Source organism: Caretta caretta, chromosome 18 (genome assembly GCF_965140235.1).
Source record: "Caretta caretta isolate rCarCar2 chromosome 18, rCarCar1.hap1, whole genome shotgun sequence".
NCBI classification, from domain to species: Eukaryota; Metazoa; Chordata; order Testudines; family Cheloniidae; genus Caretta; species Caretta caretta.
In genome coordinates, this window is record NC_134223.1 from 6,364,025 (window position 1) to 6,382,431 (window position 18,407).

General features: G+C 58.5%; 1 protein-coding gene across 4 annotated transcripts in view; it reads right to left on the minus strand.

The window, feature by feature from the left end:
* Positions 1-3,341: 3,341 nt before the first annotated feature.
* Positions 3,342-18,407, minus strand: part of LOC125624290 (anoctamin-7-like) — a 32,040-nt gene continuing 16,974 nt past the window's right edge. The window contains exons 13-23 of one of the 4 annotated variants that reach the window (XM_075120998.1): positions 17,527-17,625; positions 16,905-17,007; positions 15,660-15,771; positions 13,452-13,506; positions 12,739-12,836; positions 12,080-12,216; positions 11,454-11,659; positions 9,237-9,382; positions 8,602-8,692; positions 7,000-7,134; positions 3,342-4,775 (exon numbers count right to left, since the gene is read on the minus strand). In XM_075120998.1, the coding sequence (XP_074977099.1) occupies positions 4,425-4,775; positions 7,000-7,134; positions 8,602-8,692; positions 9,237-9,382; positions 11,454-11,659; positions 12,080-12,216; positions 12,739-12,836; positions 13,452-13,506; positions 15,660-15,771; positions 16,905-17,007; positions 17,527-17,625 (1,533 nt within the window). In that variant the 3' untranslated portion in view covers positions 3,342-4,424. Of the gene's footprint in view, positions 4,776-6,974; positions 7,135-8,601; positions 8,693-9,236; positions 9,383-11,453; positions 11,660-12,079; positions 12,217-12,738; positions 12,837-13,451; positions 13,507-15,659; positions 15,772-16,904; positions 17,008-17,526; positions 17,626-18,407 lie in introns of all 4 variants that reach the window. The other 3 variants (XM_048824827.2, XM_075121000.1, XM_075120999.1) reach the window with 3 other exon arrangements.

The window sequence follows — 18,407 nt, forward strand, 5'->3', positions numbered from 1 at the left end:
TCCTCATGGAGTCTTTGCAAGCAGTTTACTGCAACTGAAGAGTGTGAAAGTGATTTAATCAAGAAAGGTTCAGTTCCTAACAGCCAGAAATTTTCTGTTGTGAATGGATCCACTGACTTTCCTGTTGAAGGATCCAGTGTGGGTAGCTTTGAGAAGGTCTCAGATGAAGTGAAAGCTGTTAAGAAAGTTAAACAGTCCTATAACCAAGTGGCTGTGTTTGGCCAGCTTGTTGGGGAGACAAGGTTGTTGAGAAAGGGATGTCTCCATGCTAGTTCTGTAAGTGAACAGTATGTGGCCCAGTTCAAGATGGGGACTCTTAACCAAGAGAGCCTGAATTGCAGCCCTCCAGACCCCCACTAACCTCACAGGCCGCCCTGGACCCAGAGTCGTTCTGTCCATAGGATGGATCGGGGCAACCGCCCCTGGCCCACGCTTCAGGGGGATGTGGGGTCCAGGGCAGCCTGGGGGGCTAGCGGGGGGCCTGGCACTGGGTTTTGGGGGGACTGAGTGGGAAACCACCTTTCACCAATATCCACTGCTTAGGGGCCTGATCCAGTGACTCACTTAAGTATATCTGTAGTGCCAGTGAAGTCAATGGGACAACTCCAGTTTAAACACTTTGCTGGACCAAAGCCTAGGATCTGATCTAAGCCTGAGAACAGACTTGTAAGACGTTCTTTGTGACACCTGGGGATGACTCTGGGGAGTGGCCTTTGTACCCAAATGTTTAACAACGTTAGTTATAAATACCATGCTGGGCATGTCTTCAACAACACACTCACCTAGGCGCGAGTTATATGGGCCCGTGTCGGCCCTTCTCACTGTTGGCTCAAACAGCCTCTTGCAAAGGACATTCGTTTGCCTCCTAGCTGGGCTCGCTTCCCTCCCGTTTGGCAACCAGGGCTGGGCTTGCAACTGTGTGGACGGGTGCCACAGGGCTGGGGCGCGCTGCATTGCTTTTGTCCAGGTCCTGCCAGGTCCCGCTCTAGCTCGAACCCCAACAGCCGAGCTGTTTCATCCCTGCTCAGGGACGGAGCAGTGGGTTTGTCTTTCTTCTCCAGAACCCGGCGATCATGGGGAAATACAGGCAGATGGCCCATCCCACCTCAGCAGGGGAGAGGGCGCAACCGCCCAGAGCAGCACATGGCACAATGCCCGCCAGGCTGCCAGAGTGCTGGTGGGAGGGCGGATTGGCTAAACACAGGTGGGCTTCAAGAAACCATCCACACTGCGCAATGCCAGCTTGCTGAGCTGGTTACGGGATAGCGCCAGGCCAGGCCTCTGCCAGTGCGGCACCTTCTGGGCCACATGGGTTACTGACTGGGACTGCACCATGCTGCCCCCATCCCAAGCACTGGCTCCGCAGCTTGCATTGGCTAGGAACCATGGCCAATGGAAGCTGCAGGGGCGGCACCTGCGGGCAGGGGTAGCGTGCAGAGGCCCCTGGCCGCCCCTCTGCCTCAGAGCTGGAGAAACATGTTGCCGTTTCCCAGGAGCTGCCTGAGGTCAGCACTGCCTGGAGACTGCAAACTCCCTCCTGAAGCCCGCACCCCACTCTCCCTGCATCCCAACCCCCTACCCCAGCCCAGAGCCCCCAGCCCACATCCTGAACCCCTCATTTCTGGCCCCACCCCAAGCCTCAGCCTGGAGCCCCCTCCCATACTCCTAACCCTTCAGCCCCACTGCCTAGCCCAGAGCCCCCTCCTGCACCCGAACCCCCTCATCCCCACCCCCACCTCAGAGTCCGCACCCCCTCCCACACCCCAACCCCCTGCCCCAGCCAGGTGAAAATGAGCAAATGAGCAAGGTTGGGGGAGAGCGAGGAATGGATGGAGAGAAGATGGATGGGGACCAGGCCTCGGGGAAGGGGCAGGGCAGGGCCTCGGGGAAGGGGTGTTTGGTTTTCTGCAATTAGAAAGTTGGCAACCCTCGCCCAGTCACTGGTGTTTGACTTAAGCATCTTCCAGCAAGAGAGTGGGGCTGGCTCCACTCAGTAAGAGCTGGAGATCCAGGCTCCCTGGACAAGCAAACAACTCACCCGACCCCTCATCACACAACCACGCCAGCTGCCATCAGGTCATTCCAGGTTTTATTCACCCCCTTGCACATACAGCATGACAAGGGGCTCTGCGTGGCCTGGGGCACATGCTCCAGGCAGGCCAGGCGCAGCGGAGTCGCTAGCGTTACGTACAGAGGACTTGGAAAAGGCCACAAAGCTTGGCACACCAGGATCGCATCGTCTGACTTGACCCTGCAGCACCTCCCTTTGGTGCTTAGGGGGACTGCAGGTGAACTGGGCAGGGAACGTCCTCATTCAGTGGCTCCCCTTGGGAATGAGCATGCACATGGAGGAAATTCAACCAATCGTGGAAGCTTTTGTATAGCCTTGAAATTATCCCCTCCCTGCCCCGCTTCGGTCTGGCCTGGAACAGCTGCACGTCATTGGTGGCTGCAGCTTGCAGCTGCAATTGGCTTGACAGGCAGCGGAGTAAGTGGCCCTGGCTCCCACCAGCCCAGCCCTGCGTTGACCTATCGCCCTGTCCCATGCACAAACTTAACTTGCTATAAGTGTCAAGACCCGTGTGGTACAAGGGTGGTAGCTTTGTAAGGCTATTAGACTGAAACATGGTTGGTGACCACGAATAATTGGGGGCTCTAGGCTTTGCCTGTCTCCATGGAAAAGGCTACATTTTTGTCATGCAAAAGCCGGGATTTTAGCTAATGTGCTTCCAGCCTGAGAACATAACCCCAGGTCGCGAGTTCTGGTTTTGCAGGACCCGCTTTTGCAATCAGGGGGTCTTGGAGTCTGGCAGTTTGGTAACTTGGCGGTACCGAGATAGTTTGACTGTACAGCTGTATAGGGACTGTTAAGAAATGATCCGTGCAAATTATTAATGTTAACGACCAGCAGTTTGGTTGTGGACACCGGGAATGCCACGCATGGATAATGGACAGGGACAAACCTTAGCTGGCCACAGAGAGGGACTGAATATGGATATGTAGCCCAGCAGTTACAGAAAGGTGGGTCTAAAAAATCTACTTGAAGTCATGACATTTCAGAAAAAGAAAAGGAGTACTTGTGGCACCTTAGAGACTAACCAATTTATTTGAGCATGAGCTTTCGTGAGCTACAGCTCACTTCATCAGATGCATACTGTGGAAACTGCAGAAGACATTATATACACAGAGACCATGAAACAATACCTTTAGATAAGCTATTACCAGCAGGAGAGTGGGGTGGGAGGAGGTATTGTTTCATGGTCTCTGTGTATATAATGTCTTCTGCAGTTTCCACAGTATGCTTCCGATGAAGTGAGCTGTAGCTCACGAAAGCTCGTGCTCAAATAAATTGGTTAGTCTCTAAGGTGCCACAAGTCCTCCTTTTCTTTTTGTTAATACAGACTAACACGGCTGTTACTCTGAAACATGACATTTCAGGTTCTTTGGGCTCCTGATTCAGGGCTTCTGAGGTGCTTCCATTTCCCATTCATCTCGTTATTGCATCCGAGTTGTTAGGTGTAAGTGTGCTACCTTAGGGCTTGAAAGCCTTGGGTCTTTATGGAGCTTTGTGCTCTTTAGTTATAACAAGGTGCGTGCTCCTTGGGGGGGTCTAATTTATTGTGTCCTCTGTTATGAACTGAGTCAGAACCCTAGCCCAGTTTGGTAAGGACCTGTGCTCATCACTACATCCCTGGCGCGGGGTCAATCCACAAACATTCTAAGTGTGAGAAATTGACAGCCCGGTTCTGACATGGGGACAGGACGTGACAATCACAGAGGCCTGGGTGTATCACTGGCTGCTGGCATCTATTGGCTGCCCCCAGCCTCTCCTGCCCTCCTCACAGCCCTTGCAGCCACGGCCCGGAGAAGGCCAGCCCAGCCCGCAGGAGCTGCTACCAAACTTCTCTGGACGATCTTGGCCCAGAAGGTAAGTGAGCTGGGGCTGGCAGACTAACTCCACCAAGAGCCTTGGGAGGAAGGGAAAAGTTGGCACAGTGTCTCTGTCTCTACTGGTACCTCCGTGCAGCCGTGAAAGGAGCCGTAAATTGCACCAGCAACTTGGGCTATGGGCCCACTAGGGCTCAGAGCCACTGTGTGCATCGGGGGGATGAACAACAGGGCAGAGCGAGGGGATGTCTCACTGCTCCTTCCTGGGGCATTTGCATTGAAGCATTTGCACCCTTCCAGCTGCTGCTCTGTGTCCCGGAGCGGCTCGCCTCTGAATGGGGTGACCTTGGCCTTACAGCCAGCCCCACTCACAGTGATTCGGAGGGTCTGCGGCATGGGTCAGAGTCAGCCGGACGCATGGGGCCCCTGCTGCTGATTGCCTTGGAGCGTGACCAGCTTTGGACCCATCACCACCCGTCTTGGAGGCAGCAAAGCGTTCGCAGGCTGGGGGCGAGCGAGCGGCCCACTGGGCCAACTCAACCAGGAGCACACCGGCAGCTCCAGGTTCCTCCTCCGGACTTGGGATACTCCACACAGGCCAGCTGCCTCATTAGTGACACCCAGGCCAGGCACATGTCTCCGAGTTCGTCGAGCCTCGTCCTGGCACTCTGGAGGTCGAAGGTCATCCGTGGGGCATTGATGGGCCACTGCTGCCTTCCTGGCCCCTCTGCACAGCTCCGTGGACCCTGCCAGTGGCAAGTCACCTGATCAAGTGTGGAGGGTCCCTGGTCCAGGCCAGCTCTGCCTTCCCATCTGTCAAGCCCCCGGGAGCTGCTCCCTGCCGGCGCGGCTAGCTCATGCTGCTGGATGAAAGGCTGCTTGCTGCACTGGGTGGAGAGGGAACGGCATGGTTAGAATTCAACCAATGGTCTTGGCTCTGGGCCCGATCCTGCAAGCGAGGGGTGGGGAGGCCCCTTGCGTTGCAGGATTGGATCCACACAGTAGCACTGTAACTATAGGGGGTGGCTAGATTGGGGGTAAGGGGGCAATAAAATAAAAAGGGTAAAACGCGGTGCTGGAGCCTCAATCCAGCTCTGGGGGGGACACAGACCAGGGAGGTCTGAAGGAGCTAACCGGGGCTGTGTCTGGGTGGGGGTGGCATTTCCCCCCTGCAGAACTGCACTCTTCCTCCAGCTGATGTAAACCCACGAGTGCTGCAGTGATACACCCAAGTGCCCGTTCCTCTCTGGCCTCCAGCTCCCCTGTGGCAATGAGTTCCACAGCTCACACATGAAGAGCTCAGCTCTATGAAAGTGTCTCATACACCGCGGGGCCTTGCAGCTAAAACCCAGAGCCTGAGCCCCAGCACCTCCCACAGGGCTGAAGCCAGGAGCTGCGGGGTTGAAACTCTGATCCCCGGTGCCCCCTGAGGGGCTGAAGCAGGTGCAGCAGGGCTGAATTCTGGAGCCCCGAGCCCCGGTGCTCCCCATGGGGCAGAAGCCCTGAGCCAATGGGCAGAGTTGAGGGGACACGGGGGTGTTGCCCCCCAAAAAAACTACAGTGCAATGCGAAGCGTTCTGGAAACTCCCACCCCATGTATCTCAATCGGCCCACCCAGGGTCGGACCCCGCTTCTCCGTGTTTCTCACGCACCATCCTGTTCATTCGGGGGCAGCAACACCACCCTAATAATCAGACCAAAATGGGAATGAAAAGAGAGGAGCAACCCCTGCGGGGGGGCCCTGGGAGCAGGGGGGGCAGTTCCCCACCCTGGCACACAGCCCCCTTTAGCATTCAGATGGCAACATTGCCAAACCCACTCTGCCCACAGTGACCCAGCAGGCGAATGCTGCTGATGGGGCCCACCAGGAGGGTGTGGGGATGGGCCAGGGAACATTTGGGCTGTCAGGAGTGAGCCAGGGAAAGGTGAGCGCCATGGGTGTGTATTGCACAAACACAAACACACACCACAGCAAGCAACAACAATCAAGAAACAGCAGCAGGAGCTGTTCCCAGAGTCTGTCTTACGGGGTGCTGGATCCTAGCCCAGACTGCCCCCAGAGCCCATTCCAGGTGAGCAGAGAGATCCAGTCCGGGTTAGTCACCTGGCCTGCCCTAACTGCAGATCCCACTGGCTAAGCCCCCCACCCCCGCGTTGTTACAGGTGCAGGGAAATCCAGGATCGGAGTTTGTGTTGCCCGAAGAGGATTCTGGAGTTGAGGGGAAGTGATGGAAATGAGCCAGCTGGCAGAACCAAATCTGCCTCCTAGTGGCAGAGTGGGGCAGACACACATCAGGAGGTGGTGTAACCCATGAATTGAAGTTCACTGGTAGGTATCTGGCCCACAGACCTTGAGGTACCAGCAGGCCTAGCGCACAGCCCCAGCAGATACCCGCTTTGCAGGATCTGGCACCGAGGCCAACTGTTCCTGACTGCCGAGTCCTGAAGCGACCAATCAGCTCCACCCGCTTTGTGACAGGAAGTGGCGAGCTCTATCCCAGGGATCAGCTGGTGCCCGGAGGGCTAGTGCAGGAGCCCACTGCATTCAGAGATCTGGGGTCCCAAAGGTGATACGAGCTTGGCAGCTTCTGCTTGACCCTGGCAGACGTTTGTCCGTATCACAAAACCCCTGCAAGAGTGCGGAGCAGACCCTGGTGCTCACGAGGCCCGGGCTGGAAGAGCTGGGGAGCTGATGCAGATGAGGGTTGTGGGGTAACAGCGGAGTTGGGGGGGACCGGACTGGACAGATGGGCACTGAAGTGCACCGGCAGAGCTGTGCGTGCGGAATCTCACACTTGTCCATGCTGCGCCCGGCAGGAGCCAGAGCTCCGAGTTCCTCACTTCGCTAAGTTAGCGCAGAAGAAACTCAGCCTCTCCTGATGCGCCATCGCAGAGAGCCGGTGGCAAAGAGCTGGCAGAGGGCAATGAGGTAGCGAGAAGCAGAGCGATTCCACGCGCGGGCCCAGACCTCAACTGACCCCGCTCCCTCCCACTCCGCGGGTCTCCTGTTAGTCACTCGCTAGCCCGCGTCTGTTTCACAGAGGGACAAGGATAGACACGCGCCCGCCGGCTCCTCACACACTGACCTGGCGAAGCTGACTCGCGACTCACCGTCAGCAGCACCTCCTGGTTATCGGCCAGTGCCTGCTTGGCTAAGTAGCGCTCTCGCTTGATCGTCAGCTCCAGTGACCCCGGGACATCAGGCACCAGCCAGTCGATGAGGCGCAGGAAGAAAAAGACAACGTGCTGGTGGGGCGGGGGGAGGGGAGGGGAGGGGAGGCGAGGACAAACGGACAGAAAATGAGAAGCAGGGACAGATGGACAAAGAGAGAGGCAGGGAGGATAAAGCCACATGGAAAACAAGAAGAAAGGACAAGGTTCAGAGAGGCTCTATTCGCAATGGCCCTCTACTGTTAGTCCTGGCCAGAGGGGAAGGCTGGCCCAGTGGTTAGGGCCTGAACTTGGCACTTAGCCTTGTGGGGCATCAGGGAGTCATGAGGACAGACACATTGACAACCGTGTGGGGCTCAGGTACTAGAGTCCAGGGGCCCTGACAGCTATGCAGATCACAGCCCTACAGCAAAGGAGGGCGTCCACCCAGCCCCACAGAGAGCAGCCGCTCACCTCCAGCCCACAGGCTGCAAGCCACTGGCCTATTCACTGAGACTGTTTTATGGTAACACCCGTTGTTTCATGTTCTCTATGTATATAAATCTCCCCACTGTATTTTCCACTGAATGCATCCGATGAAGTGAGCTGTAGCTCACGAAAGCTCATGCTCAAATAAATTTGTTAGTCTCTAAGGTGCCACAAGTCCTCCTGTTCTTTTTGTGAATACAGACTAACACGGCTGCTACTCTGAAACCTGTTTTACGCAGCAGGCAGGGTGCTGAATGTGGCCTGGTCCCAGCCCTGCCTTTCAGGCCACACTGGGCACCGTCCAGCCCCTCCCTTTGATTCCCTAGCTCCTGGCCCAGCCCAGGTCAGAATCACCCCCAGTCGACGTCTGGGCACCTTCAACACCTCCAGGTTTACCCTCAAACCAAAACTCTGCATTCCCAGACCTGGGAGCTTCATACCAAACCGCCAGGGGCAGGGAGCGTCTGTCGGATCCTAATGCTACGGTCACACACATAACAATAACGAGGCCTCTCGCCAGAGTCCGAGAGCCTCTGCTCCAGCTGGCCTTGGATACGCAGCACCGATTCGTCGTCCAAGTGTGTCATGGACAGTCATGAAAGTCCTTCAGATGGAGGCGCTGTACAGCCGGCCTCACTGGCATGTTCCCGGCGCCTCTGGAGTGAGCCAGGGAGGGTGGAAAGTCAGGTGAAAATGCCAAATAGTTCGAATGGGGCAGGAAAGACCTTTTCTGGTCCTTGGAAAGGATCCACAGCTCAGGTCTGGTTCAAGCTGGGGTCTCGGGGTGAGGTTTGTGTGCCCAGACTGGTTCCTCTGCCCTTCAGTGCAACCCCCACCCTCGCCCCCCAGAGGTTTCTGATCCACTTGGAAAGAAATAAGCCAAGGTGATGGGCATGGTCCAGGACCCTAAAGCAACCCAGCAGAGAAGAAGGGGCAGCCCTGCCTCTCCCCGCCTTGCTCTCAGCTGCCCGGCCTGGCCTGGGTCCAGCAGGGCTGGCAGGGGCTCTGAGCAGCACAGGGGGCCGGTGGGAGGACCGCCGAGCCCACGCCTGCACGGTGCTGGCCGAGGCTCACCTCGAAAGCGATGATGAAGCCCAGGCGGATGGCCAGCAGCTTCCAGTAGAAGAGGGTGTAGTTCCCATTGGCATCCCGGAAGGCTTTGTACCTGGACAGAGGGGCAGCAGCTTAGGGGGGGCTGGCTCAGTCCCCCGCTCGTGAGCCTCACCTTGGTGGGTGGGGCGAGGAAAGGTTACTTGACTGATAGCCCTGGCAGCTCCCACATTCCAACCCCCCCAAACTAGAGCCTCCCAGGGAACAAGCTGGGAGGTCAGGCCCCACGGCCCAGTCAGCCCAGGGTCCCTGCTGACCTGCCAGTGAGTGGCCAGCCGGTGCCAAGGGCGGGTGGAGCCTTCCTGGCAGCTGCCCTTTGGCAACTGGACGGAGACCCACCAACCTCATCTACACAAGCCCCTGAACCACTGCCCCTGCTACCAGCCCCAGTTTCATTGCACCCAGTGACCCGGTGGTGAACGGCTCCAGGCCCAGCCCCAGGGAAGCCTCTGAAAATGGCTTTGGTTCTGCTCAGCTGGGGAGAGAAGGGTCTTAACTGCAGCTCCCCATCACCCTCCCCCCTCACCCACTCCCCAACCCCCTGTGCTGTCCCTCCCCTTTCCCCATTGCCCCTCCCACCACCTCCCCGTGCCGGGCACCTGCACAGGGTGTGGTTGCCGGTGGCCATGTAGCACGGGGGGGAGTAGGCCAAGGTGAAGTTGACGTAGCCCTGCAACTGGCTCTCGTGCTCGTACTGGTAGAGGAGCCGGGGCAGGAAGTCCGAGGTGAAGGCGATGAGGAAGGCCTGAGTGCGCGAAGGACGGGGGTCAATGGCGAGTCATCCGGGACGTCCCCCGGTTCCCCCTCCCCAGGAGTGAGAACAGCTGAGCCAGGGTTCCCCACCGTGGGGCACATGGGGCTGCCACAGGGCGGGTTGAAGGCTCGGGCCACAGGCTGCCCTGCTGGGAGCAGTGAAGGAGAGGAACGGGGCTGGCAGGGGGAGGAGAGCAGCCAAGTCAGTGCAGGGTTTCAGGGACCATATAGAGATGGCAACCTGGAAGGGACCTCGAGAGACCATCTAGCCCAGTCTCCTGACCTGAGGCAGGACTAAGTATCGTCTAGACCAGTCCTGGCAGGTTTTTGTCTAACCTGCTCTTTAAAACCGCCACTGACCGAGATTCCACACCGTCCTGTGGTAACTCGTTCCAGTGCGTAACTGCCCTGACACTGCGGGAGTTTTTCCTAACGTCTGATTTGAACCTCCCTTGCTGCAATTTAAGCCCGTTGCCTCTTGTCCTGTCCTCAGAGGTTAACGAGAACAATTTATCACCCTCCTCATTGTAACAACCTTTTATGTGCTTGAAAACTGTTCTCATGTCCCATCTCAGTCTTCTCTTCTCCAGACTAAACAAACCAAGTTTTTTCAATCTTCCCTCATTGGTCATATTTTCTAGACCTTTATTCTTTTATGTAGTTCTTCTCTGGACTTTCTCCAATCTGTCCACATCTTTTCTGAAATGTGGCACCCAGAATTGGACACAATACTCCAGTTGAGGCCATATAAACACGGAGTAGAGTGGAAGAATGACTTCTCGTGTCTCACTTACAGTATTCCGGCTTATACATCCCAGAATGACATTTGCTTTTTTTGCAACAGCATTACACTGTTGACTCATATTTAGCTTGTGATCCACTCTGACCCCCAGATCCCTTTCCGCAGCACTCCCTCCTAGGCCGTCATTTCCCATTGTGTGTGTGCAACTGATTGTTCCTTCCTAAGTGGAGTACTTTGCGTTTGTCCTCATTGAATTTCATCCTATTTACTTCAGACCATTTGTCCAGATCATTTTGAATTTTAATCCTATCCTCCAAAGCACTCGCAACTCCTCCCAGCTTGGTATTGTCCACAAACTTTGTAAGTGCACTCTCTGTGCCATTATCTAAATCATTGATGAAGATATTGAACAGAACGAGACCCAGAACCGATCCCTGAGGGATCCCACTCATTATGCCCTTCCAGCATGATTGTGAACCACTGATAACTACTCTCTGGGAACAGTTTTGCAACCAGTTATGCGCCCACTTTATAGTAGCTTCACGTAGGCAATATTACTCTAGTTTGTTTATGAGACGGTCACATGAGACAGTATCAAAAGCCGAACTAAAGTCGACCTACACCACATCTACCGCTTCCCCCCACCAACAAAGCTTGTTACCCTGTCAAAGAACATTGTCTCTCAAGTCACCTAAGACCAGCTGGAGGGTGTCAGGTGGCAGAGATCAGAGAAAGGGATTGGGAGCCGCAGGGAGACATGTGGGAGCCTGGATGGGTGCCACAGGGCACACCTCCGACCCCAGGCTCCTAGAGAAGCACCAAGGGCAGGGAAAGCTGGGGCGCATGGTACCCTGCTCTGGTAGACTTCTGTCTTCAGATCCCATCCCCAAAGCAGACAAGGCACAATCCACCCTCACCTTCACCGGGGGCACCGCTCCTTTAGCAGCTGGGCTTTGTCCAGTGCTCTGGGACCCCTGCAGAGTCCTTGTGCTGTGTCAGTAACACTCGCGGGGTGATTAGTGTATGAAGGGCCCTGTGTGGGTGGCGCCCACCCCACACAGCTCCTGCCAGGGACAGGCCAGGGGCAGGCAGCCAGCAGAGGCAGCTGGGCAAGATGGAGGAAGGAGGGTGCCAGGGAAGCAGCAGGAGGCTGCTCCAAGCAGGGGGGCAGTGGGAATGTAGGCAGGGAGCCAGCAGGGCATGGAACGGGCAGGGTGAGTCGGGAGAGGACAGGGCATTGGATTGTTCCAGGCGTGCTCAGTGCCTGGCCTGGGGATGCTGTGGCTGGGAACGGCCTCCGAGGAGCCGACTCTGCACTCACGTTGACGACGACGGAGATCTGAGCCAGGACCTCCAGGATGAGGAACCAGACCCCGATGTCCTGGGTGCGGTAGGCCACCGGGCGCCGGTACTCGCACACAAACTTCTGGGCGTCCAGACGGATCTCCACCCAGTTATTAAGCAGGGCAAAGAGCGGGGCCAGCGGGAAGGCAGCCACGAAGATCGTGATGAACCCGAACTGCAGCACTGCAAGCCCAAGGGAGCAAGGAGTGAGGTGGCTGCTCAGCCAGGGTCTGCTCCCCCATCGCCAGAAGGATCCCATGAAGCGCCTCCTGCTGGGAGAGGCTGGGACTGGAGTACCTGGGCACACCTCTCCACAGCCAGCACTTCTGCCCCATTCCCTACAGTGCCCCCTGCTGCAAATGGCTGGGAGCTCCCCCAGCCAGCGCTCTCTATAGAATGAATAGCTTTTAGTTATAAATCAAACACCTTTCAGGCCTGGCCCTGGCTCTCCCTCCAGCCGCGGGGCTGGGTATACAGCTCCCCGCATTAAGGCTGAAGCTCCAGCGACCTGCGGTCTGGGATTTCCACGCAGGCCGAGCCAGAGTCGCTGGGCACCAGCGGCCAGCGCGTCTCCTAACCCGGCCGGCTGCGCCCCTCGCTCACCCATCTCCAGGTACTCATCAAAGAGCCCCTCGCACTCGATCAGCTCGTAGTCCTCTTCCCATCGCGGGGGCTCCTGGCTGATCTGCGTGCCCCGCACCCTGGCCAGCTTGCGCTTCTGCTGCCAGGCCTTCAGCTTGCTGTGGAGGGGGGAAGAGGGACAGGGGAGAATCCATGGGCTGGCTCTAGGCGTGTGTGTGTGGAGGGTGGAGGCTGCTTTTACACCAGCCAGAGGGGGTGAGGCACATGGCCACGTGCTGCGTCCTAATCTGTATCACACAGGTGTTGTCCAGGACTTCCCTGCAACCATCACAGGTGGAAACTGCCATCTGCTAGAGCCATGGGTCAGTGCCAAGAGCCCCCCAGCCTGGCCAGAGGAGAAACCCGCACTGGATTTCTGAGCCATCCAGACTAGGCCTCCTTTTCCAGTCACTGAACGGACAGATGCATGCAGGCTCCTGACTGTCACCGAATGCTCTGGCCACTTACAAGCATGCCCCCCCGCCCCCCGCCCCCCGGCTCCTGTCTGTGCTGCCCTGAAGGTTCCCAGCCCTATGGGATGGGGTGTAGACCAACACAACCCCAACAGCTCCCGGCCGCCTAACACCAAGCCAGCTGGTTTCCTTCTGCTGCCCCATCACCAGGCTCCGCCGGGCACTCACGGGATGACGAACTCCTGGATGTTGCCGATGATCTGCTTCCCCACCATGATGATGAACAGCTGCTGCGCCAATTCGATCAGGCACCCCCCGGGGCCGCACTGCAGGAGCCAGGAGAGACACACGGTCACTCAGGCCATGAGCAAAGGGCAAGCTCAGCTGGGCTGGGTTAGCTCAGCAGCTGGCTCGGCCTGCACGTCCCCAGTGCAGAACAACCCAGCCAGACCCAGCCCTGTGGGAGAGAGACCTGAGCCTCCAGAGGTCCAGCCCCCACATGCTCCCAGCACAGGTGAGAGCAGGTCCGCGCTGGGATTGCACGGCGTCTCCAAGGGCAGCCCCAGCAGACTCACAACACGGGGGCCCCCACCCCCCGGGGTCCGTCTCGGCCTGGATCCCATCTGCGGCCACTGCCAAGTGCAGTGATCTGCCCCGGGCAGAATTGTCTGCCTGGCAGCATCAGAGAAGCCCAGCAGGGTCCCTAAGGCCGTTGCGGTGGGACATAAAAGGGTCTCCTAAGAGCTGGGCATGCTGAGGACGGGGTGGAGGGACCCCAAGGGAGCAGGAAGTCTGGTTGGTAAAGGATAAACCATCAAAGCTCTTTGGAGCGGGGACAGGCTCTTTGTTCTGGGTTTGTACAGCACCTAGCACCCTGGGGTCCTGGCCGTAGCTGGGGCTCCAAGAGGCTCCCTGTGGTGTCCCCCGCCCCCAAGACTCACCTCCTCGTTCCTCAGGCCGAGCAGCGTACCGTACTGCCCAGGGTACCCCACAAACCTGCAGGGACAGGAGAGGCCTGGTTGGTTGTTTCTCTGATCTATGGCAGGGCAGGCATTGACTGGCACATTTCTCACCATGCCTAACCACTGGGGCAGACTGCTGAGGGGGGCGGGCTCTCCGTCTCCTCAGGGCTTCGGAGCCAGCCCGGCTGCCTTCCTGCCTTAGCCAAGCACAGCTGCATGGGCCCAGCCCAGGGGGACCTCCTCTGGCCTGTGCCACGCAGGGCGGAGCAGGCGGCCCAACGGCCCTTTCTGGCTCCACATCGCCTTGCTCTCGCCCAGGCTGTCCCAGAGACAGAGCCCCCCCAGCACCGGCTGCCCCTCCCAGGAAAGAAGAGGCAGGGGAGGGACAGGGGCTGGGTGTGCTGGGGGCAGGGATGCGACCCTGCAAGGCAGTGAGATAGCTGCAGGCAGGGATTCTTCGGGGAGTCTGCTGGACGTGAGCCAGACCCGGCGGTTCTCTCTGACCCTCAGGCTGGCCCCCACGGCCTGCGCTGACCCCTGTCGCCACAGGGGGCCTCCCTCAGCCCTAGCCTGGATCCACCCGGCAAGGAATGGGCCCGCGGTGCTACAGCCCTGCAGGACCGAAGGGCTTGAGGAAGGGGTCATTCAGCAGCATGTCACTTCCAGCACAGACTCCCCCCGCCCCCCGTACACCAACAAGCGTCACGGAGGCTGTGGGTGCCCATCCCCGTCTCCTCTCTGAAGCAGCAGCTGCAGCCCAGACTCAGCCCAACCCCTGCTCTGCAGGACAGTCCTGCCAGGGACTGGAGAAGGGACCTAACCCGCAGCCTCTGACATGCCACATGTGCTTCCCCGGAGGGGGGGGGTGGGGGTAGTCATTCATGACTGGGGCTCTAAGGGCTCCCCCTGGTGGTAGATTTAATCCCTGCAATCCTCCTGCCAGCTGCCTAGATTTCGCATCAGTCCCTGTTTGGGGGGACCAGGCTCAAGGTCGGGGGTTTGAATTCGGGGTAGGTCAGATTTCTGGTTTGTCAGTTCCCAGCTCCAAAACCAATGTCACCTGCACTCCAGCGATGGGAGACAGAAATCAGAACATGTGGGAGGTTTGGGATTTTTTACGCATAAATTCGGCATTAAGTCACCTGCTCCGAAGACTTTCATCTGCGGCTAGGAGAGCAGGGCAGCAGCGTCTCTGAGCCAGCCAGCCGGTTGGTTGTGCAAAGCCCCTCGGGGATCTGACCCTCTTTCAGATGGGGGGGAGGGGGCTTCCCATGAAATCTATGATGTGTTAATAATTATAGAGGATTCTGGCAATTCGGGCAAGGACCCACAGGAAGAGGGCAGAGCAGTTTCATGCAGGGCGAGAGGGGGTGATAAATTCAATGGCATATTCATAAACCTCGCCCGCATGTGGTTTTGGGGAGGAATCTCCAAGCCCACAGCTGAACAGTGCATCCATTGTGCAGGGGCATCGGCAGACACATGGCACGGGGATCCTGGGCATGACTGAAGCAGCCAGATGTTCCACAGATGAGTCACAGCTGCCGTTTTGGTCCTTCCAGAGTAACCACATCATTCCTCCCTGGCTGATCACTGCGCACCTTGGATCCAGCCCCTCCCTTCACAGGATGTGATTGAACTGGGGGTTGGCAGGCGGCTCCAAGGGAGGGGGTTCCCCTCCCTAGGAAGGGGTGTCAAGAGCCAGCCACCCCTCCCCAGAACTTATCTCCATGGCCAGGGTCAGAACGGTGTTTGGAAGACACAGAATTAGGGATAGCGCAACATACCATACGGCCACCCAGCATGCTAACGTGTGCCATGCACAGCACACGCTGCCATATAGGTCAGGCATGCCGACATGCATGTGCCATGTACAGGAGCATGTGCCACCATGTAACACGCTTACGGCTCATGCGAGTGTGCCTGCACCGTTTCCGCGGTGCCACACACACTGGGCACGTTTACTGGCGTCATTCGTGTCACTGCAGTGGAACGCGGCACGGCTCAGGGACAGAACATCTCTCAAGTGGCCGCAGCCTCCAGCTCTGCCCACGGAGCCCGGTTCCCCGCTTCACCGGTGCCCTCTCTCCCTGCCTCAGGGAGGCCCCGGACCAGCCTGCCTCACACGTGATCCCTGTCACCCGGGCCCCTTGCCCACAAAGCCGGGAGCAGCACACCGTCTCACACCTGCCTTTGAAGAAGGCCACGTAGAAGGGGGAGGAGTAGAAGTTGACGAACTGGAAGATGAAGACTTTGAAGGTGAAGGCGTCCTCATGCAGGGTCTGGGTCCGGTGCATCTCTGCGGAGGGGACACAAGGGGGCAGTGTCAGGAAGTCACACATGGGCACTGCCCAGCGGCCACGGTAGCCAGTCAGCTCCCCGGGCCAGCGGGCATGAGACTACGGGAGGGAGCGTCACTTCCTCTGCCACTGAGGATGCCCCCTTCCCTGCACTCGACATCTGAGACAACCCCAGCTCATGCCGGCACCTCCTGCTGACAGACCAGGGCTCAGACCCTTACAGGATTCCTGCAACAGTTTCTAGTCACAGCTCTGCCATCAGGGCTGAGCCGGGCACAGGAGCAATACACGTCCACATGGAACCCACAGTACAGGAGTCAGGGTGTTTGTCCCGCTCTAGTGACTGGTCCATGTAAGAGGGTAAGAGTCTACTACTACTGCCAGCTTATGGAGTTGCTCCTTTAGCTCAAGTGGGAAAGGCGCTTTTGGCGCTGAATGTCTCCGTTTCAATCCCCCTTGACGACCGATGGTGGGAGGGCTGTTACACAAGTCGGTGGCTGCGGGACTCGAACGCCTATTGCATGAGGTTCTCTCTCCAGCAGGGCCCCTAATGACGCGGGCTCTCAGCTGGCCTGGCTGTAAAGAGGATACAGGCACTCACAGGACCTTCGGTCCCAAGCAACGCCCTGCACAGACCAGTGGAAAGGGCATCAGCCAATCAAAAATTCCATACGCCCACTGGTGACCTTGGTGCGGGGCTTATCCCGGTGGGAGTGACCAGCTGGGTCCCAAAGAGCCTGTCCCTTCCTCCCACACAGGGGACGGGCCGAGGTCTCTGTAGCTGAATTGGCCTGGCATGGAGGAACCATATTTATTTCAGCAGAGCTTGGATCTGCGATACAGCCTTTCCCCGAGCCCTGACGCTGCCCCCACCGCGTTCACACAGCACGGCTGGCACCCAGAAGGTGGCCAAGGCCAGGACGTGTCAGACCTTTGCAAAGGTGCAGGGTGCCCCCCAGAGCTCGCCTGAGGTGGCACCATCCAGCCCTTGAAGCCCCAGAAGCCCGAGTAGCCATGCTCCCCCGCACACAGCTCCGGGGCTGGGCCTAGGCTGAGGTCTCTGCAGGACACTGGGAGCAGCCCGGGGGGGAGCCCCAGCCGGGCAGCGCTGCCAATGGCTTCTCCTACTCACCCCACCGGGTGAGCTTCTCCGCCAGGGAGGTGTAGACCTGGCTCATGAGGAGGATCAGCACCAGGTTCACCAGGGTGCTGCTGATGTTCGCTATGTTCCCAGCCTGTAAAACAGCGAGGCAAGCAAGCAGTCGCCAGCCCTGGGAGCTTCCCGCGTCGCGACTCACCCCTGGCTCCTAGCCAGCGCCAGCTCCCAAGCTCTTCACAAAGGAGGTCAGTGTCACGAGCCCCATTTTACAGATGGGGAAACTGAGGTGCAGAGCAGGGCAGTGGCCTGCCCCAAGGCAGAGCCGGGAATAGAGCCAGGTCTCCTGAGTCCCAGTGCAGAGCACTCGCCCCACAGCCCTGCCCCAGGTCCGGCTGAGCCCTGGCATAGACTTTCCGGGTGGGCTCCTCTCCAGCAGCTGCACAGTGCTGGCTGGGGCTCCGCTATTCGCGGCCTTAGGAGCTGCCGTCAGCCAACGTGCCCTCCACAGCTAGGTGGCCAGCAGCCGACTGACAGTGCTGGGTCCAAGCAGGGTCCGTCAGAGCTCCCTGGGAGCTCACAGCACCCCAAGCACAGCCGGACCACAGGGCTGTCCGGGAGGGGGTGGCTCCGAGTCCCCGCAAGGCACAGGACTCACCTGGGTCATGAGAATGGCGTTGCCCGTGTGATACATCATCACGCTGACGATGCCCCGGTACATGATCACGGAGACCAGGAAGATAATCACCACGCACAGCTGGGAGGGGGCAAGGGGAAGCCCAGGCGTAAGCAGCAGGAGGTGGGCGGCCCGGCGCTGGACTCGGGGAGTGGACGGCACGCGGAGCAGCGAGCGCCCCCTGCTGGACTGCTCCACTTTGCCAGCGAGGCGCAGGCTCTGAGCCTTCTGACCTGCCAACACCCGGCCCGGGCCTGCCCTGGGCTTGATTCTCTTGTGGGGGTGGGTGAAGTGAGGGGTCTCTGGGGCCCGGGGCTGGTGTCGAACACTCTGGGGGGGAGTGTTAGCACCCCCATGCAGGTCTCGGTGCAGCTTTGGGGGACCCTCTGTCACTCTGCCAGGCCACTTCGACACGTTCCTGGTGGAAGGAGCCCACCCCAGGCGGCCGAAGGAGGACAGATGTCCTGTGGAGACGGGCAGTCCATCCTTCCCACCCGCGCCAGGGGCTCCTTTAACGGGGGCTTCAGGAGAGTGACCCCTGCTGGGGGAAGCTGGAAGTGACACCCGATCCAGGCGCTGTCTGCTCTAATCGTCTCCATTCTCTTTGCCATGCCCGTTAACGATCAAAGCTGTCAGCACCCAGCCCAAGTCATGGGGCCTTTCTCGCAACCCGCCCATGCTTCCCAGCTCCACCGGGGTACCTGCATGCTGCGCTGGGGGGAATCTGGGGCAGGAGGATAGGGAGCCCTTTGGGCCTAAGCTTCCCCAGGTCAGCGGGGTTTAAATTCACTACGACCATGGCTGGCATGAGATGAGTTTTCCGGGTCTCAGTCCCGGTGAAGAGGAAGGCTGGCTTGGGGACA